Raw genomic sequence first — 16268 nt, forward strand, 5'->3', positions numbered from 1 at the left:
CGGCCCCGGAGCCCTCGCGCTCCCGCGGCCCCCGCGTTGCAGCCATGTCCAAGGAGCCGCGCGCCGGCCAGGAGGAGATCATGGAGTGCCAGGTGATGTGGGAGCCGGACAGCAAGAAGAACACGCAGATGGACCGCTTCCGGAAGGCCGTGGGCGCCGCCTGCGGCCTGGCGTTGCGTGAGTGCCCGGGGGTCTGGTCCTGCGCTCGGGCTCTCGAGGTGGCCCGGGGTCCCTCTCCCCACCCTGGCGGTTCTCCTGTGCTCCAGGTCCCCGGGGGTGGTCGGAGGACCTCTTGATGGGGGCATTGCTTCTGCGTCGGGGTCCCCTTGGGGTGGCGGGAGGTGCCTCTCTCCATGGGGAGCTGGACCTGCGCTTAGGGTCTCTTGGGCGGTGGCCAGGGCGGAGGGCGGGGGCCGGTTCCCGCTGGGGAGTTGCTCGTGAGCTTGAGGTCCCCGGGCCAGGGACCCTTCTGCCTGCTCTGAGATGACGGGGGTCACCCCTCTGTCAGCGAGCACCCTACTAGTTGGGGCTGGACTCTCGACTTCCAGTTGGTCTCGGGGTTGGCAGAGTAAATGACACACACGGGCGTTCTTTTGAGTTGGTTAACTGGTTTGCCTTTGCTGGCTTCCTCCTGATCCAGTGTCGCCTGCCCCAGGGGCTGCCTTCGGAGGAGGTCCCCGACGGCGGGCCCCCCACCCCATTGACCATGGGGGTCTTCCCTTTCCTTCCTTCCTGGCCAGCCTGCAGGCGCTTCCTCCCACCCAGACACTCTTTCCAACTTGCACTTCCATGCCTGCCACTTGCCAGCTCCCAGAAACATGTGCTGTGCACCCATACCCATACCTAGGAGGATCTTTCTAGAAAGCAAGTCTGGTTTCCCCATCCTGTGAGAAGGATAGCCAGGTAGGAACCTTCTCTTGGGTTTGAGGAAACTCCCCCTTCCCCCTAGATAAACTCCCCGCCCCAAGATACAGCCTCCTTCTAGGCCCCTTGGCCTTAATACCACAGACTGGGGGACTCAGAGTCTTGGACAGAGGAGAGCCCCTTGCTGGGCAGAAGCACTCCCGGGCTGGCCTTTCTAAGCTCTCATGGACCTGTCCCATTGTCTGCTGGGCTACCCCACCCCATGGGGATCCTCAGGGGCCTTGAAGTCTTGGTGGCCTCTTCCATCCTCATGGCTGCATCACCATCCTTAGTCACTGCAGACGAAGACTGGAGTTGTTGATTTGTCAGGGTGTCTCCCTGGGTGAATGCCCCACCCCTAGTTCCTGGGCCTCATGCCTAGCTCCCTGCACACTGGTCCTGGCTACTGACTGGCTTTCTCGCTTCCCGCCTCCCTCCTTCCCCGTCAGGTGTCTGACGTGCTTGGCCAGGATAATTTGGAAGCACAGGTATGATGTTGTCACTCCCCTGCTCAGAGGCTCTCAATGGTTCCTTGTTGGCCACAGGATTGCAAACAGTGCTGCGTGGCAGCTCCTGAGGCCCTCCACTGCCTGGCAGGGCAGCACGGTGTCACGCCCAGTAGAGTGTAAAGGCCGGGGACAAACAGGCTCTGTGCCTGGTGGCTCTGAGTGGCCTCTGGGGAGCCCCTCACCAAGTAGTAGGTAGGAGGAAACACAGACCAAACCCACTACCTCTGAGCCGTTTCCGAGTGGAACTGAGATCCCCTGAGGATTGCCTGCTGGCTGGCAGCTGAACGCTTTGCCCCCGGTGCCATCCGGGCTCCCTAACACTTGGGAAGGAAAGCGGTCAGTGCTCTGGGTTGGGGGAGAATAAGCTTGACCCCGGTGGAGTGGGGACACTGGAAGGGGGTGTGGGCTAAAGTCACCTCAGTTCCTTCTTGGGTTCCTCTGGAAGCGGTGACATGCCCAGTGCCAGCCTCGGCTGATGCCTTGTGAAATAGTTTTAGTGAAGGGCAGCCTGGGTAGGAGGGGGACACCTCCTTCCACCATGGTGGTGGCAGCTGGAGCCTGATGACCTATAGCCTGACCCCGGCTCCCCCTTCCCAGCTGTGTGGTCAGGACACAGGGGTGGACTCTCTGGGTGGGAGGGTGTTGGGGGTGAACTGCACCCATGCTCAGCTCTACACCTTGCTGGGGAAAGTGATGGGGCTGCTCAGTAAATGTTGGCGCACGCTGGCCACTCCAGCTCCCCCCTCCCGCCCCCTCTGTTCCATCCTGGGCCAGATTCCATGTGCAGACTCCGAGATAGGCGCCATGGTACTGACTGCCTGGGTTTAAAAGCTGGAAGAACACAAGTGCACAGTCAGGTTTCCAGCTTCTTGTGAAAACTCCGGGGCCCCTGCCAGCTGTAAGAACCCACTGCTTCTGTCTCTTGTGCAAGCAGGCCTGGTCCCGGGGTACCTGCACTCAACACTGACCCAGGTCAAAGCCTGCCTTCTCCCCCAGGTGCATATGTCTCCTTCACTCTCCCTTCCCCTTGGGGCTCTTCCTGTATTTGTGAAGATTCACGCCCTGCCAGTGCCCAGCACCCAGCATATAACCAGTGTGGGCGGGTGGCCTTGGTAGCACAGCCTGGTCCCGCTTGCCCACATACCCAATTGGGAAGTCTTTCTGCTTGTGAATCCCGAGGGGCCTTGGTGGACCTGGATGATATCTGATGCTCAGTTCCAGACAGATTTGGGGTTTCCCAGACTGCCGTATTACGAGAATGGCAAGGTGGGCCCAGAGACGTGAAGTGAGCTCCTGCTGTTGGAAGAGGGGCTTCGATAGACTTGCTGGGTGCAGGGCGTCCAGGGCCTGCCTTGTGCAGCATCAGTGGAGAGCGGCAAACGGGGCCTGAACGCTTTGTTCCATGAGCAGAGCTTCCATTAGGACGGACCCCAGGCCCCCCAGCCCATGGGCACGGCTGTGGCCTGGAGGAGGTGCTGCTTCCAGCACGCTGTTACTGGAGCAGGATGGACGTACTGTTTTTGAGGATGGTGCCAAGTGTCAACCCCAAGTTGCATGTCACCTGTGAGTGGAAGCAGCTGCTTCCACGGAGGTTGACAGCAGACAGAGGGGTGGGGTGGGGCAGGGTAGGGCCCGGGTCACGGAGTGTGGGCAGGGAGGGAGGGAAGTGCAGGCAGAGATAGTAGATGCCATGCTGGCAGAAGGTGCCAGCTGCGTGTGGCAGAGCGGCAGCTCCTGAGGAATTCACGTGGTCTGGTCTGCGCCAAGAGGCCATGTCTTTTGTGAGATTTGAAGGCAGCGTCGGTGTTGGTGATGGTTGCCTTGGGCTCACTGTGACCCCAAACGTCCATCCTCCTGACCCCTGGTATGCTGGAGCCCGTTGCTGGAGCCATTGAGTGAGCCAGGCTGTGAGGGCTCCGCCGTTCCCTGTGCCAAACCAGACCGAAGGAAGCGGGCCTACTCCTATTACTCCTTAATCTCTATTTTAATACATGAGTTACTTAAAAAAATAATTAGAGTGAATTTTTGGTCATCTACCTAGCAAGTTAAGTTCCCATGTGACAATTTTCATACCAATTGTTCGGTGACATGTGTTAGATTTGTCACACTGTGCCCTCGTTCTCTCTACTTGTTTGTTCCATTCCAGTAGTCCAGTGTCCCAGCTCCCTTATCATCTCCTCTCTGCTTGGAGTAGTTCTTGTCTTGTAGCTCTCACACTCATGCTTTCTAGATAGCATACAGATCTTACAGGAAATGACGTTTATTTTGTGTGCTACGCTGCTGTATCGCTAGAAGGAAGCTCGGGCATAGGCATGTTCTGGGTCTAAAGACCGCCTCAGGGTGGGCACCTCAGGGAGTTGTCCATTCTCTACCGGTTTGCCTGGCTTTTTTCTTTTCTTTTTTTAAATTAGATTTTGACTCCATATTTTTCTTCCAATCTATTTTGAACCAATGATTGCAGCCTTGGCTAGAAGGCTCTGGGCTGGCACCATCTAGTTCTTTGGGTCTCTGAGTTGTGGCTCTTATAGACTTGTTTCTTCTCTTTGCTTCTGGCTGCCTTCTTTCTAATTGTTCTGGCTCTGGAGATGTGTCTCAGATGGTTATTTAAAAGCTGGAGACTTAAGACGATACTCGGTTCACTAGGAGTGTTGATCATTTTTGTGAACTACGTAATGCTAACTGATTGAATCCCAGAAGGCTATGGTCCTAAGCCTTCAGACTCAGAAATCAACATTGGGAGGGGTTTGGCTAGGTCAGAGGGATATCCATCCACATTGGTGTCTTCAGTAAATGTATGCACTTGTGTCTACATTGGTGTATTTGTAGCAACAGAAGATTCAAGCAACAGGCTGCATAGGGAAAATCTGCTATATAAGACTATTTTTTATTTATTTTATTTTAATTTTTCAAAGCGGTAAAAAGCAAAGCTGTCCCTTTGAAGATTAAGGTGTGACTGGCCCAGTATTTTCAACCACCTCATACACTGTAAAAACCGAATAATATATAAGGAAAACTGAAGAAGAACCGATGCATTTGAACGATGGTGTTGGTGAACACTATTGAATAGGTCACAGACTGCCGGAGGAACAAACAAATCTGTCTTGGAAGAAGTGCAATCAGAATGCTCCTTAGAATTGAGGTCGGTGAGACTTGGTGTCACATCTTTTGGACATATCAGGAGAGACGGTCCCGGACAAGTAGTAAGTACATTGTGCTTGGTGTCATCATCGAAAAAGAGGAAGATTTCAGCGAGATGGCTTTACACAGTGGCTGTAGAGTAAGATGGACTCTTATAGAGTAATTGTACGAGACTGGGCAGTGTTTCATTCTGTTGTACACAGTAGCTCTGAGGTGGAATTGACTGGACAGTACCTACCAACAGTGCAGATAATTCTAAAGAGCCTTCTAAGGTGGCACAGTGATTAAGTGCTTGGCTGTTGTCTGAAAGGTTCATGATCCGAATCCAGCAGCTGCTTCATGGGAGGAAGATGTGGTGGGCTGCTTCCATAAGTATTGCAGCCTTAGAAATCCTATGTGACTGTGCAGCTCTGCTCTGTAGGGTCAGTTGAAGTTGAGTTGATGGCAATGAGGGTTTTTTACTAATGCCAAAATGTTCTACCACTGCAAACATAAACTCATTCCCCCACTTCCTCTTTTTTGCCTACATCCCACCCCTGCAACCATTACTAATCTTTGGTTTCTACACATTTGCTTATTCTGTATAGTGAGATAATAGATATCTGTCCAATTTGTGACGGATTTTGCCAGGGTCCATCCACACTGTGTCCTGTATGGCAAGGTCCTCTCATCTCTCTGCGCGGCTGTCATATTGTAGCTCTGTGGACATGTCTCAGGGTGTGTACCCTCCATCTGTTGATGGACATTTCGGTGTGTCCAGGAGCAGTCCGGCAGGGAACACTGGTGCACGGCTGTCTGCTTGTGTACCTGCCGACCTGGCAGTGGGCCTGCTGGGTCCTAGGGGGTGATGGGCTGATTCATCTCCCCAGAGCCTGTGCTCACAATCCCATTTGGAATGGGCTGTCTTTGTGGTGTGTCTGAGGCAGGGTTTGTATAGGGTCTGCCTGGTGCTACAGTGGCACGGAGGTTAAGCACCCAGCTGCTAACCAAGGGGGGTGTGGTGTGAACCTATTGGCCACTCCGAGGGAGAAAGAGGGACTTGCTTCTGTATAGATTGGCAGCCTTGGAAACCCTGTGGGACAGAGTTCTATTCTTGTCTTAGAGGGTCACTGTGAGTCGGAATCAGCTTGAGTGCAGTGGGTTTGGTTTTAGTTGGTGTCTTGAGTTAATCTCTTTTGAGATACAAAGATGGTTACAGAAGCAGAGATGGGAAGAGAGATGTCAGGGCACATGGAGCGCAGAAGAGACCAGGGCCTTCTTCCAGAGTCCACAGAGAAAGCCTTCCCCTCGAGTCTGTACCAAGAGTTTGGATTTCTGGCCCCCTAAGCTGTGAGACTGGGAGAAGATGGGCTGTGTACCCCCGTAAAGAGTTCTGGTCCTGGAAACCCATAAGGGCAGTTCTCCCCTGTCCTTGTAATGGACTGGATGGCCGTGAGCTCGATCGTTAGGGAAGCTGAGGGCGCATACTTGTGTTTGTTGCGTGGTGCTTCAGTTTCAGCAGCACTGGGTGACTGAGACAGGTGAAGCTTTTGTTCACCTTTAGGAGAAAACTGCAGTATCTTTTAAGACCGGCCTGGGGGTGGGGGCGTGCACCCAGTCATTTGCACAGTATCTTATTGGTGACCCAGGTCAGCTTTGCTCGGGGTGGAGAGGGCTGCCCAGTGCAGGTGAGGATCACTGGGGGCACAGGAGGTAGACCTCTGGGAAGCTGGTGGCAGGGAAGGCCACCAGTCCAGAATTTCATTAAGCCACAGGGTCCTAGAGCCCTGTGCCCGCACACAACATTGCTGTCCATTGTCGTCCCAGAGCCTGGCCCTGTGCTCCTGCGCTCTGGGTGGGTGTGCTTCTGGGTAAGGCCAGGTGACTGAGCCGAGACTAAAGAGTACAGACCTGCAGTAGGAGTGGGGAGCAGTGGGGCCTGTCTGACCAGCCCACGTTCCCAGGGCAGATCTGGGAGGGAACCGCACTACTGGCACCACCCAGTCATTATTGCTTCGTGGGTGTTTCTGTGGATGGGTGAGCTCAGGCTCAGCAAAACGAGGGTGGCTTTCCATGTGCCTCTCACCGTTCTGAGCGCTCTGCGGGCTCTGCTCAATCAGTCCTCCGGAGAGGCCCCCTAGTGGTGCAGCACCAAGGAAGAGAAGGCTGCCCGTTGGCTTCTGGAAATGGTTGCAGACAAGTCGACCTTCTGTGTGACATGCAGGGCAACCGTGAGTCATGTTCACTTTTTGGCCCTCTTCATTGGGCACCATTATCCAGGAGATGCCATCTAGTTTGCCCCTTACTATCTGGTCTTCTTTTCTTGGTGATAGTGAGGTGCCCCTTTCTGCCTCTGGGATGACTCACTTGAAGCCAGGCAGCATGGAAAAACTGACCAGTGCCCTCATTAGAGTTTCTTACACTGGATTTGCATGGGCCATCCCACGAGGGCCATACTCTTTATTTGCCTTACTAGCAAACTGCCCAATCCCCTTGGTAGGCCATGCACCGTATTTGCAAGTTTCCACCCATTCATTTGGCGGGAGTTAGGAGAGCATTGTGAGAAAGGCCAGAGCAGAGCAAGCCCATGCGCCTCACCCACGGCTCTTCTTTAGTAGCCATTGGACAGGAAATCCTGCTTCTCTCTTTTAACAGCCACGTAGTTCTCCACGATATGAACACACAGTGGATTTCATCAGAATGCTCTTTTAGGATCCTTAGGCTACTTTCAATTTTCTGCTAAAAAACCAGGCTCAACTGTATTTTCAAACAGCACGCGCAGGCACCAGAAACCTTCCCATTGTAACCTCTGCCTGTTGGCATCTGTTGAATTACTGGTTTTGTAAGCATCCGTGGTTTAGTAGTTGTAGACTCTTAAGATCAGTTTTGTGCAAAGCCCTGTTCTAAGCACTTTATACACATGTTCATTTAAGTCATTACCACAGCTCTGTGGAGGGGTACTGTTCACCCACGCCCCATTTTCCAGATGGGGAAACTGAGACACAGTGAGCCTGAGGTCATACAGTTAATATACAGCTGCAGATGTGCTGGCTCCCGAGTCCAGGCCCCAAGGCAGTGTGTGAGGTGTGAAGCCACTACTTTGTGGCCTTGTTCTTTCCGTGGCTTGGCTCTGGTCAAGGTGGTAGGCTTGCTTCAGTGTAAGTTAGGATCAGTTTACACCCACCCCTGCCCTTAGCAGGATGACTCGTCACCCCTGGTCTTTGAACCACTCAAACACACGTGCAGCTGGAGTCCCGGTGGTGTGGAGAAAGAAAGGCTGTGTTCTCCGGGAGAGCTGCACAGCCTCCGGAGCCCTTCCTGGAGTCGCTTGGTTGTGGAATCCACTAGGTGGCAGTGAGCTTGGGCGTAAGGTTTATCTAGAGTCCTGGGGGCAGTGGTTAACGACTCTTGACCATTAACCAAAAGATGAGTTCTGCAGAGAAAGGGCTGGTTACCTGCTCTCACAGATGACAGCCAGGAAGCACCATGGGGCAGTGCTGCCCGGTCATGGGGTGGCAGAGATCGCAGTCAGCTGGACAGCAGATGACAACAGCACAGGTTTATCTGAGCTACGTGTCCTTTTTAAATTTTTTATTTAGAAAACTACGATGACTTATACCACTGGTCAGTGAAGTCATACTCGGACTTCTGGGCAGAGTTCTGGAAGTTCAGTGGCATTGTCTTCTCCCGCATGTACGATGAGGTGAGTAGAAGTTTTGCCAACGCTTCAGTTTTAAATGGTTGTGCTTCAAAATAAAGTGTCATATTGGGGACAGCCTGAATCATATCTCCTTTCAAAACATCACATCCATGGGGCGAAAAGCCATTGCCTTAGAGAATCAGCTTTAGATTATGTTGGAAACCCTGTGAGTCTTTACCCTGGGGCCACCCACCCAGTTCTGAAACTGGATCAGCCCTTAAGAGGAGGTCACTGTCTTTTAAAAATATATACCTTATTGTCATTTTGCGGAAAGATTATAGAGCAGACTGGTTTTTCATTCAAAAATTCATACACATTTTGTTTGGTGACTGTCACCTCCTCAGTGTGGTGACTGTCTTCCCGTTTCCTCCTTGGGCTCCCCAATTCCATCCACCTGTCTCCTCAGCCGTTTCCTGCCTGCTGAGCATTGCTTTTGGGCAAAGGCTGCCCTTTTGTCTTGCACGATTGGTGGTTCTGTGGAACACGTTCCCGCACGGCTGTGACTGCCTACGTTACAGGCCTGCCTGTCGTCTGGCTAAGAGGTGATCTCTACGGGTGGTCCCCTTCCAGGCTCACAGTGCCTGCGGGGTCCACAGTCTGTCTGACTAAGTCTGGTGTTTTTAGTTTTTTTTAAACAGCTTTTTATTGTGGATTAGGTGAAGGTACAGAGCGGGTCCTAGTTTTGCTTTCTGCAATTCATACACATTTTGGTAGAAATACTATAGGTATCTCAAAACTACAAGTAGTTTTACTTTTTTTATGTGGATTTTAGAGAAGGTTACAATTCCTTTCGCTCAACATCAGAAAGAATCTGGGGGAGAGGGGGTCCCACCGCGGCATAGACAGGAGTTCGGCCATTAGCCAAGAGGTGGGAGAGACAAGTCCACCCAGGGGCACCGCAGAAGAAAGGCCTGGCCATCTCCTTTCTAAAGTTAGCCAGGAACAGCTGGTGGAGCACGTTCCACTCCAACACAGGGGCCATCTTCAGTCCCAGGTGACTCCGTAGCAACTGCTTTTGTTTTCTTTAGCTCTGGCCAAAGAGAACCACATTATTGAAAGTATCGTGTGTTGTGTGTCTTTGGTCGGGTTTCAGGTGGCCATTTGTAGGTGCATCTGAGAAAATCAAGGTTCCTGAATCCTGAGAGCACATTAGAAAACCCTCGTGGGAGGCCCCCCACCCTCCTGATTGCCCGGACCTTTGTCTCCTAGGTGCTGGGCAGGACCACATCTGCCTTGTTCACTCTTGTCTCTAGCATCTCTTATAAAGTAGGTGCTTAATAAACATTTGCTGACAGTAGATTAATGCCTTCGGTGTCCGCCCTCCATGCTCTCTCTTCATTTCAAGCCTGGGGACCGAGCCAGAATTCCACCCACAGGAACTGAGTTGGGCCAGCGAGTCAGCAGGCTCTCTGAGAAGCAGGGTGGGTTGTGTTTCTTTGTGACCTTCAGTGCTCACCTGTGTGTCTTGGTTCGGTGTCCTCTCTGCAGGTAGTGGACACGTCGAAAGGCATCTCGGACGTGCCCGAGTGGTTCAGAGGCAGCCGCCTGAACTACGCCGAGAACCTCCTGCAACACAAAGACAACGACCGGGTCGCCCTGTACGTTGCAAGTGAGTCCTGACGGCGGCGGCCTGGGCTTTCTTGGGCTCCGGTCCTAGCTGCAACGCCACGTGTTCCCCAGGGCTCTGGAGGACCCAGAACTGTCACTAGGTGATACTTACGTAGTACCTTGGCCCGTTTCTGACGCAGTTAGACACCCACTGACTTCCTAAAAGAGTTAACGCACTCTTCCATGATGAGCTTCTCAACCACTGTCCTCGTGCGGCCACCACTGCTCTGACGCTGAGCAGGTTTCCGCAGAGCTTCCAGACCGCGGTGGGCTGGGAAGAAAGGCCGGCCCGGCTGCTTGCGAAATGCAGCCCGTCAAAGGCGCATGGCTCTCAGTGGCCTGGTATCCCCGTGTGTGGGGTAATGACTCGTTCACTGGCCTGCAATGACTGCCACATTTCAGAGAGCACTTTGAGGCTTAGCGACAAAGGCAGCGGAAGGCACAGAGCGTCCCCCTCGAGCCCCTTTCCCATCGACGACAATCTGCCCTCTTACTCACCAAACGGATGGACCCAACAGTTGATACTGTCTTACTGAAGTCCACTGTGCGCATTGGGATGATTCTTGGTGGTGTAGTCTTATAGGTTTTGACAAAGGTGTAATTTTAATCATTTTATTGGGGACTCATACAACTCTTATCACAATCCGTACATACGTCAGTTGTATAAAGCACATTTGTACATTCATTGCCCTCATCATTCTCAAAACATTTGCTCTCCACTTAAGCCCTTGTCATCAGCTCATTTTTTTCTCCTCCATCCCTGCTCCCCCCTCCCTCCTGAACCCTTGATAATTTATAAATTATTGTTTTGTCATATCTTACACTGCCCGCCGTCTCCCTTCACTCACTTTTCTGTTGTCCATCCCCCAGGGAGGGGGTTATATGTAGATCCCTCTTTCCCTCCCTCCACCCTCCCGGTATCGCCACTCTCACCACTAGTGAGGGATCATCTGTCCTGGATTCCCTGTGTTTCCAGTTCCTATCTGTCTAGGCAGATTTGTAAGGTAGAATTGGGATCATGATAGTTGGGGCGAGGGGGAGGAGGAAGCATTTAGGAACTAGAGGAAAATTGTATGTTTCATAGTTGCTGCACTGCACTGTGATTGGCTTGTCTCCTCTCTGCGACCCTTCTATAAGGGGATGTCCAGTAGCCTACAGATGGGCTTTGGGTCCCCACTCTGCACTTCCCCTCATTCACAATGATATAATGATTTTTTGTTCTTTGATGCCTGATAACTGATCCCTTTGGTACCTTGTGATCACACAGGCTGATGTACTTCTTCCATGTGGGCTTTGTTGCTTCTCACCTAGATGGCCACTTGTTTACCTTCAAGCCTTTAAGACCCCAGACGCTATATCTTTTGATAGCTCGGCACCATCAGCTTTCTTCACCACATTTGTTTATGGCCCTATTTGTCTTCAGCGATTGTATCAGTGGGGTGAGCACACAATGATAGGATTTTTTGTTCTTTGATGCCTGATAACTGATCCCTTTGGTACCTTGTGATCACACAGGCTGATGTACTTCTTCCATGTGGGCTTTGTTTCTTCTCAGCTAGATGGCTGCTTGTTTACCTCTGTTTCTGCCAAGAAAGTATCATGCAAGACAACTTCTACAAATGCCTTGCACTGCACTTGCGTGTCCCTCACCCCTGGTAGCCACCACTGTGTCCACGGTCTCCATAGTTTGACCTTTCCAGACTGTCTTTGACTTGGAACGAGACCACAGTATGTAGCCTTTTCAGCTGGGCTTTCAGCACACACAGTACGCACTTATGTTTCCTGTGTATCTTTTTGTAGCTCCTAAACTCATCTATTGACTTTATTATCTCTAGGGAGGGGCTCTATATGGTCTATGTTTGATAGGAGAAATTGACACACCAGTATTAATTAGCTCCTTCAGGGTTCGAGTCTCTGGTGGTGTGCGTGGTGCTAACTGCAGGGCTGGTGGTTTGAGTCCACTCCCAGGGCTGCTGGTAGGAAGGCTTAGCAGCCCACTGCAATAGATTGGCCCTTGAAAGTCCTGCGGACCCCAGCTGCATTGGATGCCCTGTGGTCGCCAGGACTTGGGGTGGTCTAGTTTTCAAGGCATCAGGCAGTTGTTTCTGAGCCTTTATGGGATTCGGCAGCCTTGTCTTGCTCCCACTGAGGAACAGCTAGTGGTTTCAAAGTGCTGATCTTGCAGATTGCAGCCCAGTGCAGAGCAATTCAAGATTGCATCCGTGTCGTGGTGTAGATGGTCACTTCCTCCTTTCTGTGGTCCTCTGACATGCCGTGGTATGGCTGTCACACATCCTGTTCATCCTTCGGCGCCTCCTGGGCTGGGCCTTCCCAGGCACCGCCACCCTGCTATGCTTGTTGCCAGCTGGAGCTTGCCCAGACACAGCGGGATGCCTTCCCGCACGGTGGTGAAAGCCCAGCTCTTCTGGAGGAGGCTCAGGTAGGCTTGTGGTTCGCTGTCAGTTTCCCACTTTCCGTTCGCTCTGAAATGTCTGAGCCCCTGTCCTCCGTGTGCCCGCACCTCTGTCCTCATCATGCTGGGATCACGTGTAGTCTACTAAGTGGGGATCTCTTGTAAGCAGGGTCCTCAGCGGACTTTCTTTTCTTAAAAAATGTGAATTGGTTGAAAGCTTGCAGAGCAGATCGATTTTCTGTTCATCGGTTCATACACATTTTGTTTTACGTCATTGATTGCAATCTTCACAATGTAACCTGACATTCCATTTCCTCCCTGTGTTTCTTCCTATGCTGAACCCTTCTGAGCTTTGTCTTGGGTAAATGCTGCCCTTTTGAGTGCATGTGATTGAGTGTTCTAAGGTGTGCACGCCTCCCTAGTATCATTGTCCCCCTTAGAGGCTTGTCTGTTGTTTGGCTGAAAATTGAATCCTGGGTGATGAGTTCACTTCAGACTTGAAGAGGGGCGAAGGCCCTTAGCTTGGGGGTTCCACTAGTCCCTGTCTGTCAAGTGAACCTGGTCTTTCTGAAAATGATTTTGAGTATTGTCCTACAGTATCCTCCCCCTCTCTCAGCACCTTCTCCTGGGAGCTCTGTCAGAGCTGTTGGTAGTGGTAGCTGGGCCCCACCTGAGACTCTGCCCTCAGGCTTCTGGAGACTGGCGTTCATGTGGCTCATTAGGCCATGGCCTAATGTTTCCACGCGTCTCTGATTTTTCAGGCCCCTCTTTCCTTCAGACAAAGAGACCAGTAGTTGCACTTGAGCCTCTCATGAGCTTCTAAGATCCCAGTCACTGTTCGCCACTGTATTGTCTTTGTAGTCTCTTGTGGGGGGAAAAGGCCAGCCCCCCACAACTAATCACGGGTTCAATAGGCGCAGTTGTATGGTTGGGATACATAAAGATTATAATAAAGTCATAGAGAGCATGAGAGATAGAAGAGAGATTGAAATAATGGAGTCAGACACATGTCATGGTAGCATGGTCACCGCAGCCTCACTTGGTGGTCCAGGTGGAGGGAGACCTGAGGGCAGGAGAGAGGGGGAGGGGAAGGAGGACAAGGGGAAAGAGAACAGGGGAGAGAGGACTGAAGAGGAGAGGGGGAACACGAGAGGCCAAGAGGGATCTTTTTTGCTAACCCAGCTCTATATATTTTTGAGGGGAGTGCAAGCCCACTAATTACAGGTGAAGACATACGTCACAGGAAGGGATTGCACTATAGGTTATACAGCAATAAGAGGGGGACAATCTAGGGGTATACACGCAATAGGAAGAGGAGGGATTGGGGCACACGTGACAAGAAGGGCAGATCCTAGATTCAGGATGGCAGCCTAACTTTGGATGTTACTGAGATGGTTTGACCTGTTCTCTGGATCTCCATAGAAACCATTATCAGATCCTTGTAATGCATTCCCTCTTTCCAACCCACTCTCCCTCTACCCTTCCAGTATTGCCACTCACACCACTGGTCCTGAAGGGATCTGGGGGACGGACAACAGAAAAGTGGGTGAAGGGAGACGTTGGACAGGGCAAGATATGACAAAATAATCATTTATAAATTATCAAGGGCTCATGAGGGAGGGGGGAGCGGGGAGAGAGGGGGAAAAATGAGCTAATGCTGGGGGCTTAAGTGGAGAGGAAATGTTTTGAGAATGATGAGGGCAATGAATGTTCAAATGTGCTTTACAAAATGGATGTATGTGTGGATTGTGATGAGAGTTGTATGAGCCCCTAATAAAATGATTTAAAAAAAGAAGCAACCATTATCAGTAGGGTGTAAACCCACAGGGAGCAGGCCCTACCTGTGGTGGACCAGTCAGTAGTCTGGCAACTAACTGCCTTCAGGGAGGATGTCTCTAAAGCAGGCATCCTCAAACTACAGCCCGCGGGGCCACATGCGGCTGCTGAGGACATTTATCCGGCCTGCAAGGTGTTTTTGCCCCGTTTGTTTTTTTTCTTCAAAATAAGATATGTGCAGTGTGCATAGGAATTTGTTCATAGTTTTTTTTAAATTATAGTCCAGCCCTCCCAACGGGTCCAAGGGACAGTGAACTGGCCCTCTGTTTAAAAAGTTTGAGGACCCCTCCTCTAAAGTATCTGACCTCCCACCATATGCTAGCAAATAGCCTCTAATGTTTGACATATCTTTGGGGAGACAAAGCTGGGGAAAAGTCTCTTTATAATCCCACAGTCTCTGTTATGCCAGAGAATCGACTGCGATTGATTTTGGGAACTCAAACATCCCTGCATTTTGATCCCTGTGTGTTTCCCTGATTAGTCCTGTCTCTCCCACCAGTGCAGGTGCTCATGGGGCTCTGCTGGGAGTTGTTTTCTCAGTAGAGTTAATCCTCCGTGTTACCCCGGGCTGAGGGAGCCCAGAGACAAGCAAGTGTCTGCCTTGCAGCCTTTACGCTCCAGCGAGTGGAGCACAAACAGTGCGCATCACTGTGTGCTCACGGTCAGCACATTTTGTCCAGAACAGTGCATGTCAGGTGGCTGTGTATTTTTATAGGGTATTTGTTTGATAAAGGACAGTCCAGATTCACACCAAAGACAAACTGGGAGGCTGATTCACTTTGGAAAAGAGATGCTTCATGTAGGAGAAATGAAAAGCAAGCAGCTGTCAATAACAACATATTCATATCACTTGCCCATCAAGATGGCAGGCAAAGGGTTGAAATCTTTCAGAGGTTCAGAGTTTTTCCTGTGCCTTCAAATAAATTGAGTCTTACTACTAGTCGTAGTTATCTGTTGATAAGAGGTTCTATCCCCAAATAACGGCTTCAAGTAAGAGCAGTTATGACCTCACAGTTCCTGTGGGTGACACGTTGATGTGACTCAGCTGGGTGGGGGTGTGGCGTGGAGCTCTCTGGTGAGGTGGTGGTCAAGACATGGCCAAGATGACCCATCCCCAACGTGGCGTACTCCACGGTGGCTGTTGGCCGGAGGCCTCAGGTCCTTCCCACACGGGCTTCTCCACGGGGCTACTCGGAGGTCCTGCAGACGTGGCCGGTTTCCTCTAGAGTGAGCCGCATGGAAGGTCTGCTCACTTGCATGACGGAGGTTCAGAATGCACCCTTTACCATTCCCACAGTGCTTGCTGGTTCTCCAGGGCATCTGTGTTCAGGGTAGGAGGGACCATGTGGGGGCACGAATACCAGGAGGCAGGGTCACTGGGAGCCACCGTGGACTCTAGCTTCTGTACCGTCATTGACCAGTTTGAACCAATCTGCTAGGTGCAATGTAGCCTCTCACTGTTTCAAAACAAGTTTCTTTTTTTTGAAATCATTTTATTAGGGGCTCATACAACTCTTATCACAATCCATACATCCATCAATTGTGTAAAGCGCATTTGTACATTCATGGCCCTCATCATTCTCAAAACACATTTCTTTTTTTAAACAGTTTTATTCCCATATTGTGCAATTCAGTCGTCATTCACATAAAGAAGAGTTGCACTATCATTACTGAAGCCAATTTTAAAACAATGTCTTTGACCTTACACTCATTATTAGCTTCCTGTTTTCCCAAGGAACCAGGAATCCAGTTACTGTCTCTAGATTTCCCAACCCTGGGCGTTTTAGTGTCCAGTTTCCGTGTTACAGCTGCAGTACTGTAGTTCAGTTCTGTCACCTGTCATGGAGGCACTTTGGTGGCACCAGCGTTGGTTCAGCACTTGGCTGCTAGCTGACAGGTTGGCAGTTTGCACCCACTCACTGGCTCGTGGGAGAAACACCTGCTGATCTCCCATGAAGATTACAGCCCAGAAACCCCTCCGGGGCCACGCTGCTCTGTCACACGGGGTCACTGAGTGGAGGTGCCCAGCACAGCAGCAAGATGCACCTCTGAGGGAACCAGGGTGAAGGGTGCCAGGACCTCTCTGTGCCGTCTCTGTCTCTGTCCCCTTCCCTTGTCGTTATTTCAAAAGGAACCGCTAGTAGCACCACGGAACCCTAAGGGCTCTTCACTCACAGCAACC

The 16268-nt window shown here is 51.4% G+C and overlaps 1 protein-coding gene across 1 annotated transcript in view; it reads left to right on the forward strand.

The window, feature by feature from the left end:
• Positions 1–24: 24 nt before the first annotated feature.
• The window catches only part of AACS (acetoacetyl-CoA synthetase), a 45934-nt gene continuing 29690 nt past the window's right edge, over positions 25–16268 (forward strand). Inside the window, exons 1-3 of the mRNA XM_004709619.2 lie at positions 25–177; positions 8129–8232; positions 9718–9838. Coding sequence (XP_004709676.1) covers positions 45–177; positions 8129–8232; positions 9718–9838 — 358 coding nt within the window. The 5' untranslated portion in view covers positions 25–44. The remainder of the gene's footprint in view (positions 178–8128; positions 8233–9717; positions 9839–16268) is intronic.

The sequence above is a fragment of the Echinops telfairi genome, unplaced genomic scaffold (genome assembly GCF_000313985.2).
Source record: "Echinops telfairi isolate 266 unplaced genomic scaffold, ASM31398v2 ScPeMD7_7412;HRSCAF=8450, whole genome shotgun sequence".
NCBI classification, from domain to species: Eukaryota; Metazoa; Chordata; class Mammalia; order Afrosoricida; family Tenrecidae; genus Echinops; species Echinops telfairi.